The 19086-nt window shown below is 55.8% G+C and overlaps 3 protein-coding genes across 3 annotated transcripts; 1 reads left to right on the top strand and 2 right to left on the bottom strand.

Annotated features, from left to right (window-relative positions):
- Positions 1-3954, top strand: Yif1a (Yip1 interacting factor homolog A, membrane trafficking protein). Its single transcript, XM_055610437.1, has 8 exons — positions 1-194; positions 836-1047; positions 1173-1277; positions 1399-1477; positions 2818-2875; positions 3038-3193; positions 3572-3665; positions 3752-3954. Exons 1-8 carry the CDS (start codon positions 164-166, stop codon positions 3896-3898), a joined length of 882 nt encoding a protein of 293 aa, XP_055466412.1. The 5' UTR covers positions 1-163; the 3' UTR covers positions 3899-3954.
- An 845-nt stretch (positions 3955-4799) lies between these two features.
- Cnih2 (cornichon family AMPA receptor auxiliary protein 2) lies at positions 4800-10047 on the bottom strand. The gene is made up of 6 exons (XM_055610438.1): positions 9704-10047; positions 6201-6269; positions 5741-5788; positions 5369-5481; positions 5122-5265; positions 4800-4949 (listed from the first exon to the last, which is right to left on the bottom strand). Exons 1-6 carry the CDS (start codon positions 9782-9784, stop codon positions 4922-4924), a joined length of 483 nt encoding a protein of 160 aa, XP_055466413.1. The 5' UTR covers positions 9785-10047; the 3' UTR covers positions 4800-4921.
- A 702-nt stretch (positions 10048-10749) lies between these two features.
- Rab1b (RAB1B, member RAS oncogene family) lies at positions 10750-18898 on the bottom strand. The gene is made up of 6 exons (XM_055610654.1): positions 18802-18898; positions 16992-17064; positions 16639-16734; positions 16447-16542; positions 12224-12355; positions 10750-12120 (listed from the first exon to the last, which is right to left on the bottom strand). Exons 1-6 carry the CDS (start codon positions 18813-18815, stop codon positions 11926-11928), a joined length of 606 nt encoding a protein of 201 aa, XP_055466629.1. The 5' UTR covers positions 18816-18898; the 3' UTR covers positions 10750-11925.
- Positions 18899-19086: the final 188 nt, after the last annotated feature.

Here is a 19086-nt window from a genome sequence, read left to right as displayed (position 1 = left end):
AGTGCGACGCCGTGGACATGGCGGCTGCGGTCGGCCAGCCCCGGGACGTGTCGGGCCGTCGGGTGGCTTCGGTCGGCGCTAGGCGAGAGACGCAGGTGTTTCAGTAGGACTGGCACCCACTCCTCAGCGCAGCCAGCCCTTGGGTAGGGCGAACGTCACGGCCATGGCTTATCACTCGGGATACGGAGTCCACGGTGCGTGAGGAGTGGGGAGGGCGGGGCGCGGCCTGACAGCGGGGCGCCAGAGACCCACCTGCCCGGAGGGAGAAGGCCTGCGGTGACCGCTGCCCAGGGCGGGGAGAGTGTCTCTCGGGTCCCTGCCCTGCCACGCTGCAGCGTGGCCTGGACTTCGCCCTTACTAGCCGGTCCTGAGATCAGGCGGCGGTAGCGCTGCCGGGATCCCCAAGTCTAATCCTGTATAAACCGAGTTCGCCTCCAGAACTTCCATTCTCTGTAATAACTCTGGCAGGGTTCCTGACCACTGTCCAGGGACTGTGAGTAGCCAGTGTTGCCTTTTCTAATTATGTTAAAGGATGTCTCTCCGGTGATCGTAGCCAAGCAAACGTCTGCTCGCCCTCTAGTTCTCAAGATCATCCATCCGCCTTGAGGGACTTCCCAGAAACCCCAAGTGGGCAGCCACTTCTAGGCGCGCCTTTGCCCCCTTCTTGTAGTAGAGGATTCCAGCAAAGGATAGATCTTTCTCAAAACGCATCCTGGCTTTTCCTCAACGCTTGTTTGGTGCCCCAGGACCTGGGCACAGCCTCTCCGCGTGGGGAAGGGGCAGTGGTTGGGTTCTTGCCTTGTATGTCTGTCATCTCCTTTGGTACTCCCTGCAGGTTCCAAACACAGGACCCGGGCGGCCCCAGATCCTCCTCCACTCTTCGATGATACTAGTGGTGGCTATTCCAGCCAACCAGGTGGATACCCAGCCCCAGGAGCTGATGTAGCCTTCAACGTCAACAACCTACTTGGAGACCCAATGGCCAATATGGCTGTGGCCTATGGTAGCTCCATAGCATCCCAAGGGAAGGACATAGTGCACAAAGAGGTGTGGCCCATGCTCAGGAGGGTGACCGGGTTTCCGAGGTGCTGCAGGGTCCCCTCTTACTCCCCCGGGCAGCCTTTCGGAAGGAGCAGTGTAGCTTATCCACAGCCCGTTTTCCTTGCTTCCAGCTGCACCGTTTTGTGTCTGTGAACAAACTCAAGTATTTTTTTGCTGTGGACACAGCCTATGTAGCCAAGAAGCTGGGGCTGTTGGTCTTCCCCTACACCCATCAGGTGAGCTGGCAAGCCTCTCCCCGCTCGTGGGTAACCTGACTGATCCTCAGACCTCAACCCCTGCCCCCTCTCTTTTTTTTTTTTTTCTTCCCCTCTGTTCATGCTCATCGACCACTGCCAGAACTGGAAGATGCAATACAGTCATGATGTGCCTCTGCCCCCTCGGAAGGACCTCAATGCTCCTGACCTCTATATCCCCAGTGAGTCTCCATGGCGGGCTTAGGGACACAGGAGACGTGTGCCTTTGAAGCATAGTAAGGAGACTCAGTTGATAGTCCAGCATCCATTTCTGGTCCTCTTCATGTGTGACTGTCACTAGACACCAGGTTGACAGGGTGACCAGTGAGAAACTTTTCCTGAATGTGACCTTGATGTTTCATTAACACTTTCCTGCCTTTCAATTTGAACTCCTCTCTCTCCAGTGTAGGGCTCTGGGTTTTTACTTAGCCCAGCAGCTTCCAGCTGTAGGACTTTAGGCTGGATCTTTCAGACGTCAGTAAAGCAAGGCTGATAATGGCCTCTACCTCAGAGGATTATTGTGGGGAGCCAGGAAGATGATATGTGCTGTGCATCGCACCTGACAAGAAGAAAAACACACCAGACAGTAGGCGCTAGCTGCTGTTGTTACATGCCCTCCGAGGCCTGCTCCCGCATTCCTTCCTCTAGGAAGCCTGACCCCTGGAGCAAATGCTTCCTCCTTTCCAGATCCTCACAGCTGCCTGGCTCCATGGCACTCGTCAGGCTAGCTACATTGCCTCTGCACCTCACTCTTCACTGTCCTGTTGGCTAAGCAGGTTCAAGCTCAGAGGACACACACAAGGAGAGTAGATATGCTAGGGCAGAGCCATCCAGAGCAACTGCCAGGAAGGGCAACTGCCCTCTGTCCCTCTTAGAACCACTGTTATAAAGCTGGCGGCAGGGCCTTAACTGTCCTGTAGCTTTACAGGTGGCAGCAGTGCTGTGGCCTCTGGCCTGGGGAGGTGGGGATGGGGGTGGGGTGTGGGTGCAGGGGAGGATGACTTAGGTTGAAATTGCTACCGAAGCCTGGCTCTCTGTGGCTTTGAACTCCTGTGAAAACTACCCGTAGTTAAACCTGGGGTTTCCGCATGGTCAGGGACCTAACCAGTGCCTCTGACCACACTCAGAATTGTTGGCCAAGAGGGACACCTGAACCCTAAGGACAGCCTGGGTTGTCCACCGAGTCTGCTAGTCAGGCCAGAAATCAGGCTGGTTCCTGTCCAGAATGAGCAGTGGCCCAGCTCCACAGTGTTATTTTGGCGATGCTGCAGGAAGCTCAGGCGCTTCCCAGTGTAGGAGGGAAGGTGGTGGCTCGTGGCCCTGGGAGGTGCAGTGGTATTCAGCTGGAGGGGGTAGTCAGAGATGTGCACTGGCACAGGACTAGGAGAACTGAATGTGAAGTGTGAACAGTGTCTGGGATGTGCGGGAGGGAGGCGTGGGAGAGGCTGAGTACCAGTGAATGCCTAACGAGGGGCTTTGGGTGAGGAAGCCAGAGTGACTACTTCCTCTCCTCTCTTGGCAGCCATGGCCTTCATCACGTATGTGCTGCTGGCTGGGATGGCACTGGGCATTCAGCAAAGGTTGGTAGCAACCCTCTTCTCCATCCGGCTTATCTCCCTTCCTCTGTAGAGAATCTGTGCCAGGTCCTGTGTCAGGTCTCCGCTCACCCACCACTGCCCTTAGCCTCTCGCCTCACACCTGCTACAGGATGGCCGATTCTGACCTACCTCCCGTGGCTGCAGGTTCTCCCCGGAGGTGCTGGGCCTGTGTGCAAGCACAGCCCTAGTGTGGGTGTTCATGGAGGTGCTGGCCCTGCTTCTGGGCCTCTACCTGGCCACCGTACACAGTGAGCTGAGCACCTTTCACCTCTTGGCCTACAGCGGTTACAAATACGTGGGGTGAGTGCCTGTGGGGGAGGGTTTGAAGGGTCTGTGGCCCCAGCTTTTGAGATCGCGTAGCCGCAGCCTTCTTTCTGATGCCAGAGACCATTTCTACCCCTTCTCAACCCCCACCTCTCCTCTGTGAGTAGATGGCTGCTTCCAACAGTGTCCCCCTGGGGCCAGTAACTTGAAGGAGGTTGAGGATTTGTGAGTTGTTCAGGGGATCCCAGAGAAGAGGAGGGAACATGAGGTCCTGGGGCCGTGTCCTGAGCCTTGCCAGTCCATTTTTAGCCTGGTTCCTTGTAGGGAACAGCCTGGTGCGACGGGCCGTGGTGTTGGGTGGGCCAGTCTCAGGCCAGGACCTTGGGGTTCACTGGTTCGTTCCTGCACCCCCAGGATGATCCTGAGCGTGCTCACAGGGCTGCTCTTCGGCAGTGACGGCTACTACGTGGCCCTGGCCTGGACATCATCTGCACTCACGTACTTCACTGTGAGTGCGGGGCGGCCCCTCCTCCTCTGGGTCAGCTCTGGGACACATCTCCCCTCCCGACCAGCCTCAGCACACTTCTCTTCCAGGTGCGTTCTCTGCGGACTGCAGCCTCGGGCCCTGACGGCATGGGGGGCTCAGCCGCTCGGCAGCGTCTCCAGCTGTACCTGACCCTGGGCGCAGCTGCCTTCCAGCCTCTCATCATATACTGGCTGACCTTCCACCTGGTCCGGTGATCCCTGGTCCCAGGTGGCACTGAGTTTTCCATACATTGAAGATTTGCGTTCCTTAACTTGGCTTGACCCTGGTTCCTGGGGCCCAAAGGAAAGCTGCAGACATCTCTGGGCCTCTGCTTTGCCCAGGGGGTTCAGCTTGGGGCCGCTTGGGAGAAGAGCAGATAGGTCTGTGGCAGCATTCTGGAGGTGACTTTTAGACTGCCTTGAAAAACAGCTGGAAGGGTTGCATCGGACACAGCTGGAAAGGGAGGATGGAAGGGTGGCTCCAAGGCTTCAGATACAGCTGAGGCACTCCCAGAAAAGCCTGGGGCTAGTAGGGCAGGACTTCCTGTGCTAGGGAATTAGCTCCAGGTTTCTTTGTAGAGCATTCCACCCAACCCCATCTGTTTGAGCCTTTCAGGAGCAGAACTGGGGCTTATGTGTTTTCAGTAGTTTATTCATATTTTGTCACAAATGGCCGGGGAGGGGGTGCCGGACTCCTCCAGGCAACATAGAAAACAGGTCCAAGGGACAGGGTAGGTGTGGGTTTGGCATAAGTAGAGACTGGGTTGGAAAGAGAGCCGGGGGAGGGGAGGGGGCAGACTAGGGGTGGGGCTGCCCCCATGTTGAGCCTGCTCATTCCTGGTGCAGGCGCCCCCCACCTGCAGGGGGAGCTTCAGGGCGAGGGCCAAAGGGGGCTACCCAGAATTTCCAGGATCAAGGTCTGCCTGGTGACAGGGTCCCAAGTTCCCCTGAAGTGGACAAGACCAGAAGTCCTGCCCCTTCCAGAACAACTGCCATGCCTAGCTGCAGGCTAGCAGAGGAGCCCCCACACCTGATTAGAGGCTTTGCCTGGCCCTAGTCAGAAGGGAAGAGCTCTGAAGGCGGGGGTCCCCGCAGCAGCAGTTTGGGGGGTGTGGAGAGGCTGGAGGCACCAGTGCCCCCTCCCTCCCCAGGGCTGAGGCCTCTGGGGCCAGAGGGGCAGGGCTGGGGGTGCACAGGCGTCCGGTCCGATCTGGGCTTCCTCCCTGGCCGGCTTCCCCCTTAGAAGCTCACCAACGTATAAACCATACTGTGGGGGAGACAAGGCTGTGAATTTCTGTCCTGAGAAAGCCTGCCACCCGTCCAGTCATGCCCTGGGCTGTCTATTGTCATCAAAGGCAAAAAAGAGGGACTGGGAATTGAGAGCCTGAAGCCTGGGATACCCCTTGCCTGGATTCCATCTGCCGTGGCCAAAGCCTCACCTGTACAGGTAATAGAAGAAGGAGAGCAGGTAGAAGGCGAGTTTGCACCAGGACTCCTTCTGGCAGTAGTTGAGGATGTCAGCATTCATGATAGAGACCGCATCATACATGACCTCAGAGCCATCCGCAGGACGGTGGAAGTACCTGGCGTGAGGGAGGCCTGAATGCCCTCTCTAGCCACCCCGGTCTGACCCCCCACCCTGCCCTGCTTGCATCTTCACCTCCCTGAGGTAGCTGCTGCCCTCACCTCCAGAGGTGGTAGAAGAGGAGGGGGATGTTGAGGCCCAGGGTCACCCACTCTGCCGCACACAGAAACATCAGACAGAAGAGGCCGTGGATGGAATATTCCGGGACCACCAGCTGGGGGAGTGAGGGTAAGAAGTCAGTAGCATGGTGCCAGGACCGACCCAAGCTTCAATGGCACAGAGGGATAATGATGTTTAAGAAGTGCCAACCCACCGTGATCTCAGAACTAAAAGGCCTCTGGCTTGCCATTCCCTCCCTCCTAGGTGGCAAAGGGGACCAAGCAGGCTCAAAGAAGAGGAAGGCGTTGCTGTGGGCTAAAGAGAGTTGAGGGCAGCACTAGCTAGGAGCTTCCGGACCCCGCCCTGACACTGACCTTCCTCAGGAGGCAGCAGATGCGTTCTATGTTTTTCAAACGCTCGCGCTGTAGAGAAGGAAAGGGCCTAGATAAGGGAGGCTGAGGAGCAGAAACCAGGGCGCCTCCCACGGCCCCGGGCGTGGTCGCCAGAGGGCGCCAGAGCGCTCCGCAGCAGCATCCTCTCAGGAAAGCAGCCCTCCATCCCCATGGCGACCGTCGCCATGGAGGGGCCTTCACCCTCATCTCCATGGCAACGGCCCAGAGCCTGGAAAAGGCTGCCCCCCCCAGGAGGAACCCGAGCCCTGAAGCCTGCTCCAGGTGTTTGCGGGGGTGGGGACAGGGGAAAGGACAGGGTCACCTCACAAGCCCTCCACATCACACCGCACCCCCATCTCCCCGACCCCCATTACCACCCCCCACCCATGACAAAAAAGACAAACAGACAGACACACCTCAGCACAGCACATGTATCACTTACTGCCCGCGCTGGGTTCCCCTGGTCAATGGGGTTCTTGAAGTCAGTCCGCAGCTCATCAAAGGCTATGATCTGGGGGTAGGGGCACGTGCCCGTCAGGGTCGGGCAGGCCCAACCCCTTAGCACCCAGCCACCAGATGGCTCAGAGGAGAAGAACATGGGCTTCCTGGAGGGAGCTGGATGGTAACCCCCACATGCATGTCCTTCCATGGGGTGGGGATGCATACGCGGGGACCCCTCCACACGGGGTTGATTGCCAATGAAGAAGCAGGACAAGTCCTGGCCCAAGTGCACACAGCAGTCAATGGGGCATTAGTGTCTACACTCCCCGTACATTTCAAGACGTGGCCTCTCCTCTCCCAGGCACCCTAGAGGCTTGCTACACCGGCCTCCAAAAGGAGGTCGGGAGGACTGGGGAGAGGACTCTGGATCAGTGACGAGGGGTAGAGCCTCCATATGGGTTGGTGGGGTTCAATCTGACTAGGTATTTGGTGAACAAATGGGAGGAACACAGTCCAAGCCACGGCAAGAGCAGATACAAAGGCACAGAAGGTTGAAAGAACATTGAGGAAGCAGCAGGTTCACGGGGTTGGGTGCTGTGAGGAGAATGGGAAGAAGGAAGAGAACGCTGCACGTCGGTGGGAAGGTCAGCAGCTAGTCCCTGCAAGGCCAGCCAAGACTAGATTATAAGGCAGTGGAGTGGGGCAATCAGATGGTAGTTGAGGTCTGGTGGGGATACAGGCTGGCCAAGCCACAGCTGAGATAGGCCCCAGCAGGCTTTATGAGCTCACTGGATACTGTGGCCACCCTCTTAATGCCTACTACTTTCCCCTCTAACTTGAGGATGAGAAAACAGAGGTCAGGTATCTTGGCCAAAGCCACAAGAGCTACTAAGTGGTAAGCGCATAACCCAGTTAAAAGTACTACCTATTTCGTCATTCTTAGGGCAGATCAGCGAAGGGCGCACTGAGTGTCCGGGAGGGGTTCATGGTGGTCTCCATGAGAGAAGTCTGGCGGCCGTGGAGATGGAGAGGTGTGGATGTATCCTAGTACTCTAAAGGGCCTGTGTGGTGGGGGAAGTGAAGGCAGAAGGCCTCAAGGTCCCTTCTGTCATGGTGTCTCATGGCAGTGTGCTCAGGAGTGGGGAGAGTCCCGAGGGAGCAGAGATTTGAGGAGATGATGCTGTGGACCTGGGAGGAACTGCAGGTGACCTGGGGGAGGCAGGCTGGCAAAGAAGCCTGACTGGGGGGGAAGGGCGGTCCCTTCCCTTCCCCTCTAGCCCCAGGATGAGGCAGCAGGCCCACCACCCCCAAACATCCTAGACCCCATACGGTTCAGAGGAAAAGAACATGGGCTTCCTGGAGGGAGCCGGGGCCATCTGGAGCCCCTCCCCCAATTCCTCATCGACTCTGGGCTGCTGCCTGCCTGACAGGCACAGCAACAGGGTCCAGCAGGGGCGGAAGGGTGCCGTCTGTCTGCCCCAGGGCTGGCACCACCGGAGGGTAGCGGGTGTCGGGCCTCCTACCCCCCAGGCTGCCTGGCGCTGACTCAGCATCACCCCCCTCCCACCCGGAACAAACAATTCCCCACTGTGACAGCTGACACACGTCACTCACCAGGGTTGCCTAGTGACTAGTGGGGCTTGGGCTGAGGGTTGAGGTTGGGACCTGGGTCCTGGCTCAGAAGGTTTTACTTCTTACCAGCTTTGAGTTGAGGACCAGACCTCATGTCTACAAGCCCATTTTACTGATGAGAAAACAGCTCCAGCCTGCTAAGATGACCCAGCTAAAAGGCTGAAAAAGCACAGTGCCTCACAGTGGAGGGGGCTCCAGAAAGGTTTGTTGAGAGAACAAAGGTTCGGCTCCAAACCTTAGTAGACTTAACTCAGCCTCTGCAAGGGCAAAGTCTGGGTCTCACTCAGCCTGACTGCCCAGCAGCTGCTAGACAAACTGTACTAGGCAGGCTTCTCTGAAAATCTCCTGAAAAGAGAGGCCCTATCAGGGAAAGTGAAGATGTGAGTTGAAGGAGTCTTGAATTTCAGGAGCTGATGATCCAGTCCTGTATTTCCCTGCCTGTGCCTCCCCCTGTTTTGTTTTGTTTTCTTTAATTCTTAGGACCCAAGCTCTCCTGTCCCCACAGGACTGTCTAAGGCCCTGGGACTGGGGCAGGAAGCTCAGATCATAATGGACCTGAGGTGATGGAAGAAGAGAAAAACAGAGCAGAAGGCAAGAAAAAGCAACTGGGAGACTCAGGTCAAGACTGGAGCAAAGTGAGGGATTGGGCTGGAGACAGTGCATGTTTGGAGACACCTGAGGGGCCCAGGATCGTCACACAATAGTGGCATAGCATATGTGAGAGGGAAAAGAGGGGGGAGGGCAAGAGGAAAGATGGGGAGATTTCTGGGAGGTGGGGAGCTTCCAGGTAACAGGCAGCAAGTCCCAGGAAGAGAAAAGGAACGAGAAAGCAAGAAAAAGGCAGGTAAATCAAGGAAGGGAGGCAGGCTGGTTGCAATCAGATTAGAGGACCTCCAAAAGATGATGAACGACCAGGAGGTGTGCACAGGGGTCCATGGAGGGTGCTGGCAGCTACAACAGACAGAGGCCTGAATGGGACCCGTTTGGGGCAGACACCTCAGAGGGTACAGGAAGGGAAGCTGGAAGTCGGGTGGCTGCAGAGACCCCAACAATGAGCCAGAGGCTCATAGTTCTATAGAGAGGATAAAGGAACCAGGGAGAGGGGCTCTTGGGAAGGCCCAGGAGAGAACTAGGTAGAAGAACCCCTCTCCAGGGGGGAAGCCATCAGGAGGAGAGAAGACAGAGACGGTCTGAAGAGTCAGGTGTGAGACACCGAAGCCAGGGTGAGGGCATACCGGGAGTGGGGGGCATGAAAGACAAAAGGCATATGTGTGGGGGGGAATAGGAAGGAAGCTGGAAAGTGGAGAGGGAACTGGAGGGTTACCCAAAGTGAGACAGGCGGGGGCTGGGTTTCTGGGGCTGCTTGGAACCTATCTCTCTTGGGTCAGAGAGGGGTCCAGGAGGGGACAGGGTTAATGGGTTCCAAGATATGCGGGGTCTTGTAAACAGATGCAGTTGCCATAGCAACCGGCTCCATCACTGGTTGGAAAAACCCACAAAGGAGGGTTTTTTTTTTTTTTTTGGGGGGGGGAGACAGACAAACTGCCCGATGGACAGATGGGGTGGATTATGAGGATGTCGAAGGATCAAGATTTCTGTCCCCTGCCCAATGACTGGATAAGACAAGGAGGGGTCAGGACCTACTGACATACCCTCAGACAGGCGGGGGCGGTAAAGAAAGGAGGGGGGCTGTCCCCGGGGAAGAAAGACAACGACAGGGGGTGTTAATGGGGGGAGCGAACAGATACCATGGGGAATAGTGGGAAAGACCCTTTAAGTTTCCCGTGGGCTCTGATACCATCCGCCCGAGCCCCCTCCTGCTCCATGAGCCCACTGCCCCCCACCCCGCCCCCAGTCCGAGCCCAGCCTTACGTGCCAGATGACAAAGAAGATGAGGGAGGCGCACAGCACCAGGGTGAGCATGTAGCAGAACGCTGCGAAGGTGAACGCCATGGCCCCCGCGCCGGGCGGCGGCCCGGGGGGCGCCAGCGCGGGGTCTGGGCGCAAGGGGACGCCCCCCGGCCCACACTTAGGGCCGGCCGGGCATGGCCCACCGGACTCGAGGGACACGGGCGGCGCGTCCGGGACCGGGGCCACGGGGCCGTGGGGGACGCGGAGCACGGGCCGTGGGGCTCGGGGGGCGCGTCCGCTGCCGGCTGCCCGGGCCCCGATCGCTCATCCTGCGATCGCTCGCCCGCGGCTCCCTCGCTCTCCAGCCCGCGAAGCCGGCGGGGCGGAGCCGGGGGCGGGGCCGCCGTGCAGCGGCCTCGGGCGGGGCCGAGTCTCTGAGAACCCCTCCGCCAGCCCAGTTGGCTCACCACCCGCCGCTCGCAGCTACGAGCCCAGGGCTCAGGAACCCTCAGAATACACAGACCTGGAAGCCCGTTCCTGGTCCACCTCTTAAACTAGCCCACCACAGACACATTCTGTACTTCGTCTCCCATCCTCACAGCGCTGGCTCAGGGGAAAACGACCGAGGCCCTCATGTGAAGCACTTACCATAGTTGAGGACAGTTGGCATCTGGCTTGAAGCCAGAAGAGGGGACTCAACTCAGCACCTGGAGGAGGTAATAAACCAAGTGCAACGCACTGATGGCCATCAGTGGGGTCCAGTGATTGGTCCTGCTGTTGCCCAACTTCACATCTTGCATGGCTGTCCCGGTGGGTCGTTGATGGCGGTTCACCTGATGGCCTCCTGCCTGCCTCTCTCTGACAGATCCGTGCTGGGCCCTTGGGGACATCCCTGAGCACCAAGGCAGGCTTTCCCAGCTCCAGTATGTGGGTCAAGGGCTTTACCAGCAAACTTAGGAAACAGTCTAAGCCCGGAGCCCCTCTGCATCACACCAAACTCCGGACTTCAGTTCTACCCAGCAACACAAAAGCTGACTCAGACCACAGACCACATCAGTCACCACAGCTTCCTTGCAAAAACCCTTGGCTTATCCAAGGGCCAGTGGAAATTTATTTTTTCATCCTTTTCCATCTTTCCCCAAGTGGCTTTTCCTTGCAAAATGCCTGACATGACACCAGAGGGGAACCTGGGAGAAGAGGCTCCCTCCCAGAGGGGCGGCCCAGGGACTTAAATACACACTGGAGGGGAGGGCAGAGTGTAGAGTGAGACTGGCAAGAGACAGCACAAAAGACATGGCTTCTTAGGTAATGACCGAAGATTTTCTACAGGACGCTGTGCCAGAGGGCAGGGGCCGGGATTCTGAGCGGGGAGAGGAGAGTCCTGCAACCCCAAGCGGCACCCACATTCCCCAGAGGAGGAGGTCTGGCCCGGTCAGGCTCTCAGGAATGAGGGTAGAACTCTACAGATGTGCTGCCTCAGGGAGGGAAGTGGTGCTGGCAGAGGGAGGGTTAAGGCTGGTGCCCGGCCTCTGGCACGGTGGGCCTTCCGCCTCCGCCTTCCTCAGGGACAAAGGGGCTCGGTGGGCAGGCAGCACATGGGCCTGGCTCTGGCAGGGCAGGGGGAGGCAGGAGCAGGCGCCCTCTGGGCTGGAGACACAGGCCCAGCACAGCCATCCGCCCACCTACCCTAGATGTGCTCAAGACCCAACCGCAGCTGGACGGCACAAGCTGAGTGTGGGAGCAGTGGAAGGAAGCAGGGGTGAGGAAAAAGTGGGCTGTTGGGCTCTTGCAGCCCCTTTGTCTGTCCTGAGGTCCACTGCAGGACCCTGGATCTGCGGCCCTGGATCCCCTGGCCACTGCCAGCAGCCTGGGGCAGCAGAGGCAGGCAGGCCCTCAGCTACTGGGAAGAAAAGAAAAGAGAAACCCAGTGCAGCATACATGGGGGTGAGTGACAGACAGCGGAGCCCTCATTCCAAAGAAAGGTGCATGGTGGGCATCTTTTCAAGGTACCTAGAGGCAGCAGCAGAGCAGTCCCTGAGGCCACCCCAGCCACAGGTTCTGCATGTCCTCTATGGGGGCCCTGACAGGACTGGGACTCAGAGCAAAAGGCAGATGGGCCAGAGGAAGATGGGGAGCCCAGACACCCCAAAGCCACAGACTCAAATGCCCTAGGAAAGGGAGGCACTTCCTGCCCCCTCCAGAGGCATCATCTGGAGAAGGTGCCCCTCCCCCAAGTGCTCCTCCTAGCAGCAGCCACCGCTAGCAGGTTTCACAGGGGTGCTGTCAATCTTCAGATTGGGCCGTTCACCCCCAGACGCTGCTCCTGGCCCCATTCGCTTTTTGATCTCTGCTGCCATTGTCATGAATGCCTGTTCAACATTGGTGGCATTCTTGGCACTAGTCTCCAGGAATGGGACACCCAGAGAGTCTGCAAATTCCTGCCAAGGGAAGAAGAGAGAGAAGAGCAAGGGAGAGAAGGGATGAAGGCAAGTGGGCCCCAGCCCCCGACCCCCACCCCCAGCCAGGGCAGGCCCTGCTCACCTTGGCTGTGGTGTTGTCCACAACCTTCTTGGTGGTGAGGTCACTTTTGTTGCCTACCAGGAGTTTATTGACATTCTCGCTGGCGTAGCGATCTATCTCCTGCAGCCACTGTTTCACGTTAGCGTAGGATTCCTAGGCATAGGGTCCAAAGTTATTGAGCTCCCAAACCCAGGCCCAGAGAGCAGGGCTCCTCTGAAGAAAAGGCAGGAGCCCTAAGCATGGGGATCCAGATGAGGTCCTCCCCTCCAGGCTTAGCTTTCCCCTGGTTCTCTTCCATGTGGAAACCTGAAAACCAGAACCAGCACAGAGTAGCTGCCAGCCGGCAGCCCCAACACCGCAAAAGCTGCCTGGACCTACAGGCTATTTCTGCTTCCTGCAGTTATCTTTCCTAAATTACTCCTGGGAAGCCAAGTGCATCAAGAGAAAGACAGGTGACACCTGGTATGGTTGCTGCAGGCAAGTGACCCCAGCTCTGAAGGAGGCTGAGTTCAAGACCAGCCCAAGGGAACTTAGTGTGAGACCTCCTCATAAATAATGAAAGGGGGGCTGGAGAGATGGCTCAGTGATTAAGAGCACTGGTTGTTCTTCCAGAGGACTCAGGTTCAATTCCCAGCACCCACATGGCAGCTGCTCACAACTATCTGTAGCCCCAGGTCCATGGGATCCGATGTCCTTACACAGATATACTTGCAGGCAAAACACCAAATAAATCATTAAAAATAATTAAAAGAAGCCAGGCATGGTAGTGCACACCTCTAATCCCAGCACTTGGGAGGCAGAGGCAGGTGGATCTCTGAGTTTGAGGCCAGCCTGGTCTACAGAGTGAGTTCCAGGACAGGAACTACAGGGCTACACAGAGAAACCCTGTGTTAGCACTCCCCCAAACCCTGACCAAAACATGAAGCAAGCACTTTATGACGGCTACACAATCTCCAGTGCTTTCTTTCCATTCGGAAGCCTTGGAGCCCAGTGAGAGGTGAAGGGTCCTTACAGGGGTGGCCCTGCCTGCACATATGGGCACCACGTGTATAGCTCATGCTGAGGCCAGAAGAGGGTATCAGCTCCTCTCAACTGCAGTTACAGAGAGTTGTGAGCCGACATGTTGGTGCTGGAAACTGAAACCCAGGTCCTCTGTAATGGTACTGAGCCCCCTTTCTGCTGAGCCACCTCTCCAGCTCCCGTTTTTCCTTCAAGGTATGCTGGGCTCTAATATGCACGACCTCATGCCCTGAACGGGGCCCTATGCTGGAAGGAGGGAACAGAGGGGACTTCGTATCTATACCTGCCTTACGATCCGCAGGGCACAGTAGAGGAATAGACCAGGACACGCACATGACAAGATAGGAGCAAAAGCCAGAGCTGGGCAGCCCCAGGACCACTTCTGCCTGAGAAGCTACAGCTGACCCCAGCCTGCAGGTATGGACTCAACTAACACAAAAGCTACCAACTGGGGAGACAGCATCTGCTAGAAGGTAGGGGGTGGTGTCTTTGGGAAGGACTGATGAGGAATGGTCAGGGTGGAGCTCAAAAGGCCTTAGCCTGGATAAACTTGGCACAGCCATGAGCCGGTTGGGATGTTCTCCGATGGAGGGTAGCAGATCATACCTGTGTTCTGGAAGGAGTCTGGGCGGGGTTAGAGCGGACTAACAGAATGCAGAACAGCCGAAGTGGCTGGACTCTCTAGAGGAATGTCCTAAACTAGAGAATGCAGCACAGAAGAGCACAGGCTCTTAGAACAGCTATCTTGGCTGTTGCCTAAGCTTGGTCGTTTACTATGTGACCTTAGATATCTAGTCACGTGACCTGGGTCTCAGTTTCCTCTTTTGCACAGATGACACCTTCCAGTAGAGCTGTTGTTTGCATAAGAATGAATGCAGGCCTGTCTCATAACAAGTACTCAATTAGCAAGAACTGCTATTATGCTCATCACTGCTATTATTATGAGGGGACAGATTTGAAATGATGGGAACAGAATGGAGGTGCCTTGAGACTAACTATGGAGAAGGGAAGTTTTCTGGTCAGCATTTATAAAGATTATGTTACAAAATGTGGATGCAGGAGGCGGGTGGGGGAGATGGTGAGGCAAGCAATAGGGTCTGAAATCCTGCAGCTGGCGCAGAGCCCACAAAAGCAATGAAGGCAGGAAGGGGGCTTTGTCTTTCTTTACTGGGACACCAGAGGCAAGTTACTGATACCTCTAAAAAACAATTTCCTTATATACGAAGCATGGTTTACTAGTCAGTGTTTTTCACTTTGACACAAACCTAAACATCTGGAAAGAAGGTATCTAAACTGAGGAACTGCCTCTGTCAGACTGTCTTAGGAGCCTGTCTATGGGGGCATTTTCTTTCTGTTTTCTTTCTTTCTTTCTTTCTTTCTTTCTTTCTTTCTTTCTTTCTTTCCTTTTCCTTCTCTCTCTCTCTCTCTCTCTTTTTTTTTTTGGAGACAGGATTTCTCTGTGTAGCCTTGGCTGTCCTGTGACTCACTCTGTAGACCAGGCTGGCCTCAAACTCAGAGATCCACCAGCCTCTGCCCCTGAGTTTGAGCTCCCAAACCCAGGCCCAGAGAGCAGGGCTCCTCTGAAGAAGCATGGTGTGCACTGCCATGCCTGGCTATGGGGCATTTTCTTGATTGATGGTTGATGTGAGAGGGCCCAGCTCATGTGGGCAGGTAGCCCTGGGTGGTCTAAGAAAGCATGCCGAGCAAGCCGTGGGGAACAGGCCAGTAGGCACCTTTCCCTATGGTTCTTGCTTAAATTCATGGCTTCCTTTGGTAGTGGACTATTACCTAAAAGTTTTAAGATGAGACAAGCCCTTTCCTCCCACCTGGTGTTTACTATGGCAACAGAACACAAACTAGAGCACAAGGGCTTCAGCATTTAGTTCACTGGGTAAGAAGAGCATGAAGGTTATTCCTATTATAGATGCTGAGGGCCAAGCACAGAGAGGGGACCCATGGGACATCTGTCTAGGGATAGGAATTCCTGAACACAAGACAGAACCCAGACCACACAAGTGGCTGGCATCAAGATGGGTGAGCCAATAAAAAGACTAAAGAGGTTGGAGTGCAGATCACTGGCAGAGCGTATGCTGAGTGGGGGTGGAGCTACACATATTTTCAAGGAAAGAGAAGAAAACAAGAGTAAAAAGTCATAAGAAGTCAATTTGGGCAAGAAGGTGATTGGGTTTGCAGCTAACCAAAGCCTTGGTGACTCTGAGTGGCACTTGGCTCACCCAGCTTGTAAGAGCTGGGAAGAGAAGTGAGAGTATTTCAGCCCAGTACTGGTTAAGCTTCCATACTCCCAGGGACAAGGCTTGACAGAAAAAGCAAAGCATATGGATCAGGAGACTAGGCTCCTCACTAACTAGATGGATGGCCCTTAGCAAGTCACTGCACTAGCCTGAACCAAGTCTTCATCTTTAAAATGAGATGCTCTCATGAGCATCAAAAGACAATTGGAGGGCAAAGCAGTGGTGGCGCACGCCTTTAATCCCAGCGCTTGGGAAGCAGAGGCAGGCGGATCACTGTGAGTTCAAGGCCAGCCTGGTCTACAAAGTGAGTCCCAGGACAGCCAGAGCTACACAGAGAAACCCTGCCTCAAAAAAAAAAAAAAAAAAAAAAAAAAAAAGACAAGAAACTAGGCACAGTGGCGGTTGCCCAGTACCAGGCTATGAGGGAGGCTCAGGCAGGGGAACCACTTCAGCCCAGAAATTTGGGACAGGCTGGCAACAGGGCAAAACTTTCATTTTGTGGAGTAAACCACAAAAAAAAAAAAAAAAAAAAAAAAAAAAAACTCTAAAGGCTGCAGACCCTGTAAGCTGTAAGACACTAGCTGGACAATCTCTGGCTGCTGCCAGAGACATGAGTGAAGTCACCAAAGCAGATGCAGGGCTCCCAAACTGCTTACACCAGGCTCCCTCACTTTGTCTACAGCTCTCCAAGTGTGCAGGCAGGAAGCATGGAACCTGCAGCAACCAAGCAGCTAACTGCCACCACACATGGATAGTGTGGAAAGTCCAGAGTAGGGTGACAGGAGCCATGAGGCCTGGTTCTATCAAGACTCCATGAGAGGAGCCATTTCTGTGGCCTGTTACCTTTTTAATGAAGCCATTCAGTGTAGTCTCTCCCTCCTAGAAAGCGTAACGGAAAGGAAAACAGGCCAAGAAGCAAGGGTCAAAACTCAAGGCTCAGGGGGTCAGGCTGTGAGGTAAATCCAGGAGTACCTGGTCAGTGACGTCATACACCACGATGATGCCATGAGCCCCCCGATAGTAGCTGGAAGTGATGGTCCGGAACCGTTCCTGACCAGCTGTGTCCCACTGTGAGTCAGGAGGAAAAGGGTAGGTCAGCTACAGGCGAGCGTCCAGCCCGAGGCAAACACTTCTGTCTCAGGGCCGGAGAAAAGCTATACTCACAATCTGAAGTTTGATGGTTTTGCCATCCAGCTCAATGGTTCGAATCTTAAAGTCCACCCCAATGGTGCTGATGTAGCTCTCTGTGTACGTGTCATCCTGAAAGGTTGGGGCCAGTGAGACAGACTGAAGAAATGGAAGTCCTCCCTCCAGCTCCCTTACTCTGCCCTCCTCACTGCCCAAGCCTCATTTCTGAGCACCCCAACTTGCTAGGCCTGGGCCCTTGCTGGGGCAGCTCTGGCAACCTCATTCTTGGTCCTCAGGCCTTCCAACTACTGTGTCCTGAGTTGCCCCTTCTTCCTCCCAATGGCTAGCCAGGCCCCCAAGTGGATAATACAGGGGTGCTTCTTACTCACAGCAAACCGAAGGAGCAGGCATGACTTGCCCACGCCCGAGTCACCAATCAAAAGCAGCTTAAACAGGTAGTCACTGGCAAGAGAAGAGGGGAAGGTATGAAGGCAAGCAGGAAGTCCCTCCCCCCTTCCTGTAGTGAGCATTCTGGCTCTCTGAGGCATGCTCCTGCTTGGTATACTATGGTGAGCACCTCAGCCTCTTACTTTCCCAGAAAGGGACGAGGAAAACTGACACTCACTAACCCCAATAAGCTGGCACACAAAACCTTCAGCTTGCTATGTCTGAAGTCCCACTCTGTGGCAAAAGGGAGGAACACAATTTGCCAACAAACACAAATCAGTTCTGTGTGCCAGAGCTGAGACTGAGGTGCTGTTTGGTAGGAACCATTTAGGAAACTCACACTAGGCCTTGTAAGTGCGGCAGCCTAGGACCCAAAATGAAAGCCTGAACTCATGAAGCAAAAACAAATACAAAACCAGGTGGTGGTGACACATGCATCTGATCCCAGCACTCAGGAGGCCAAGGCAGGCGGATCTCTGAGTTGGGGCAGCCTGGAACTCTACAGAACAAGTTCCAGGACAGCCAGGACTGCACAGAGAAATCCTGTCTCAAAAATCCAAAACAAAACAAAAGGAACAACCAAAAAAAAAAAACACAACAAAAGAACAAATGTGAAAGTGCCCGAGATAAGTCACCAACAAGGAGGAGTCAACAAGTGGCTTATGGAAGCAGCCGTTTATGAACTGTAACCGGCACCATGAAGCACTTTGAATGCATCTTCTCGATAAACCCTCACAACAGTGCAACCAAGTATTTCCAGCTACCGAGGGGGCTGGAGGTCAGAGAAGGGAGGTGACTTGCCGTAAGCAGTTGATAACTCGGAGACTGGAAACCAAGCCTGTCAGACTCCAGGCTCTCTGACAGCTTGTAGCCTCCTTTCTCTGTCCCTCTCCCAACCCTACTAAGGTTCACCCTTCCTCAAGAGAATCTGAGGCCAAGAGCTGGGGAAGAAAAAGGAAGTGGAGAAGGGGAAGATAACAAGGGAGCAAACTGTATGTGGGCCATCCACTCCAAAGGGTCTGAATTTGAGGGATAAAAATCCCACTCCAAGGGAGCAAGCAAATTCCACGTTGACCTAAAGTTCTTTGGCAGTATGGCAGGCGAGGGGAGACGTGTGGCAGTGGGCACTAGAGGCCTGGGTAAAGGCGAGAGCAGAAAAGGGCGGATCGCTGGGAGTGACAGGACTGGATGACCCAGGCAGGGCAAACGGCAGCCCCTGAGGACAGCACCTGCAGGGGACATGAATCAAGTAGGGGATTGGTGTCCCCTCTTGTCTGGTCAGTTTCTGGGCCAGCCCCGGGAACGGGGCTCCAGAAGAAAGGCAAAGGCAGAGAGGGTCACGGCCCAACTGAAAGTACTCGACTCTGGAGACCAGAAACTCTTCTAATGGGCTCCAAACCGCCTGCCCTTGGTCAAGCAGCGGGTGGGAAAACTGAGGCTCCGGAAGACCAGATCTGCAGGGTCACCTAACCAAAGAGGCTTGAGAGGGCCGGTGCCGTGGGCTCCAAGTGCTGCCCTTCCAGGCTGCCGCCTTCGGACCCCAGTTAAGAGAACTCGGGGTGTCGAGCCGGGGTCCTGGGGATCCCGGGGGGAGGGGCAGGACCCGGATGTTAAGGGGGGAGGTCAGCGGAAGAGGGACCCGGATGTGGGGGCGCCGCACAGTTCTGACCAAGGCCAGACAACTTCGGTAAGCACACAGCCCCATAGACAGGATCGAGGCTGCGCCGCACAGCGCGGGCGGGGCTCACTCACTATTCGGGGTTCATGGCGGCAGCGGCGGCCCGCTCGGTCGCTCCCAGTCGGCTCTGCTCCGCCTCCCGTTCCAAGATGGTGGCCGCTCCGCCCTAGAGGCCCCGCCCGCGCTGCGCAGGCGCACACACCTCCGACTCGGGTTGCGCCGCGCTGCCTTGCGGAACCTGTAGTTTCGCACATGTTCGAGTTGCCACTGCTGCGCAGGCGCAATCGAGGCAACCCGGGCGGCTGCGGGCTCCAGTCACCACCCGAGAACTGCCTTCTGGGGTCTGTAGTCTTCTCAAT

Source organism: Psammomys obesus, unplaced genomic scaffold (assembly GCF_907164565.1).
Source record: "Psammomys obesus unplaced genomic scaffold, mPsaObe1.curated_primary_1811, whole genome shotgun sequence".
NCBI lineage: Eukaryota > Metazoa > Chordata > Mammalia > Rodentia > Muridae > Psammomys > Psammomys obesus.
Note: the sequence above shows the minus strand (reverse complement) of the source record. Positions and strands in the feature narration are given on the sequence as shown.

What these genes read in the sequence shown, in the direction of transcription:
- Rab1b (XM_055610654.1), bottom strand. An exon ending in GCCTGCTCCTTCGGTTTGCT is followed by an intron (nt 16,735 to 16,991) that starts GTGAGTAAGAAG and finishes CCAACCTTTCAG; the next exon opens with GATGACACGTACACAGAGAG. An exon ending in AAACCATCAAACTTCAGATT is followed by an intron (nt 16,543 to 16,638) that starts GTGAGTATAGCT and finishes CCTGACTCACAG; the next exon opens with TGGGACACAGCTGGTCAGGA.
- Yif1a (XM_055610437.1), top strand. Translation starts at nt 164, where the DNA reads ATGGCTTATCACTCGGGATACGGAGTCCACG. An exon ending in TCTTCCCCTACACCCATCAG is followed by an intron (nt 1,278 to 1,398) that starts GTGAGCTGGCAA and finishes GACCACTGCCAG; the next exon opens with AACTGGAAGATGCAATACAG. An exon ending in TCCTGACCTCTATATCCCCA is followed by an intron (nt 1,478 to 2,817) that starts GTGAGTCTCCAT and finishes CTCTCTTGGCAG; the next exon opens with CCATGGCCTTCATCACGTAT.
- Cnih2 (XM_055610438.1), bottom strand. Translation starts at nt 9,784, where the DNA reads ATGGCGTTCACCTTCGCAGCGTTCTGCTACATGCTCACCCTGGTGCTG. An exon ending in TCTGCTGCCTCCTGAGGAAG is followed by an intron (nt 5,482 to 5,740) that starts GTCAGTGTCAGG and finishes TCACTCCCCCAG; the next exon opens with CTGGTGGTCCCGGAATATTC. An exon ending in TTCTTCTATTACCTGTACAG is followed by an intron (nt 4,950 to 5,121) that starts GTGAGGCTTTGG and finishes TCTCCCCCACAG; the next exon opens with TATGGTTTATACGTTGGTGA.